This window comes from Diaphorina citri, unplaced genomic scaffold (genome assembly GCF_000475195.1).
Source record: "Diaphorina citri unplaced genomic scaffold, Diaci psyllid genome assembly version 1.1 scaffold29206, whole genome shotgun sequence".
In the NCBI taxonomy this organism is placed as follows: Eukaryota; Metazoa; Arthropoda; class Insecta; order Hemiptera; family Psyllidae; genus Diaphorina; species Diaphorina citri.
Window position 1 is genome coordinate 1 of NW_007406544.1, and position 696 is coordinate 696.

General features: G+C 36.9%; 1 protein-coding gene across 1 annotated transcript; it reads right to left on the minus strand.

The window, feature by feature from the left end:
* Positions 1–137: 137 nt before the first annotated feature.
* On the minus strand, positions 138–688 carry LOC108254269 (intraflagellar transport protein 80 homolog; the record flags this gene model as incomplete). The annotated part of the gene is made up of 2 exons (XM_017449275.1): positions 638–688; positions 138–262 (listed from the first exon to the last, which is right to left on the minus strand). Coding segments are annotated over exons 1-2 (176 nt in total), but the record flags the coding sequence as incomplete, so codon positions are not given.
* Positions 689–696: the final 8 nt, after the last annotated feature.

The following is a 696-nucleotide window of genomic DNA, read 5'->3' on the forward strand; positions in this document are numbered from 1 at the left end:
CTTTCCCATTGGCTATTGCACTTGTAAGATACTTTTCCATACTTTGGTGATATGAGGCACAGGTCAGAAATTTTCTAATTAAAATTTTCCGCTTTTAGATTGATGATGTACCCACTTTATTTGTATAATGTACCTACCTTTGTATAATAGTTCCTAGTAATAGACTACCATTAGCACAGGCTCCTGCTATCTGTGTTGCATCATTTGACCACACTAGATCATATACACTGCCAGTATCAGGCTTGTCTAAGCTGTGAGACCACTGAAAACAAAGAGAAGTTTATAGGTGATTTAGTCAACTGCGGAACTCAGAAAAATGTCCCTGGCGAGAGAAGCCCCTAAAGGTCCAAACGGGCTGAATGTCTAATGAGACATTTTCCTTTTGGTATTGAGCAGTTTTGCTGAAACTCATTGAAATTGCACGAACCGTTCAAGAGTTATTATGGAACAAACAAACAAGATAGGTACAAAATCTTCGAGTTGAAAATTTTATATCTATTTAAAACCCTTTGCGTTTAAAATGTTGCTAGATTTTGATCTAGAGTGTTCTAGAGTTTCTTGGGGTGCGGTATCTGTTGATTTATCAAACAAATGAATTACTTAAATATAGGAAATTTAAGAAAAGTTCATAACTCACCCCTACTTTATCACAAAGTCTGAGCGTGTTGTAAGATCCAACAGCGAACATGTCGCCCC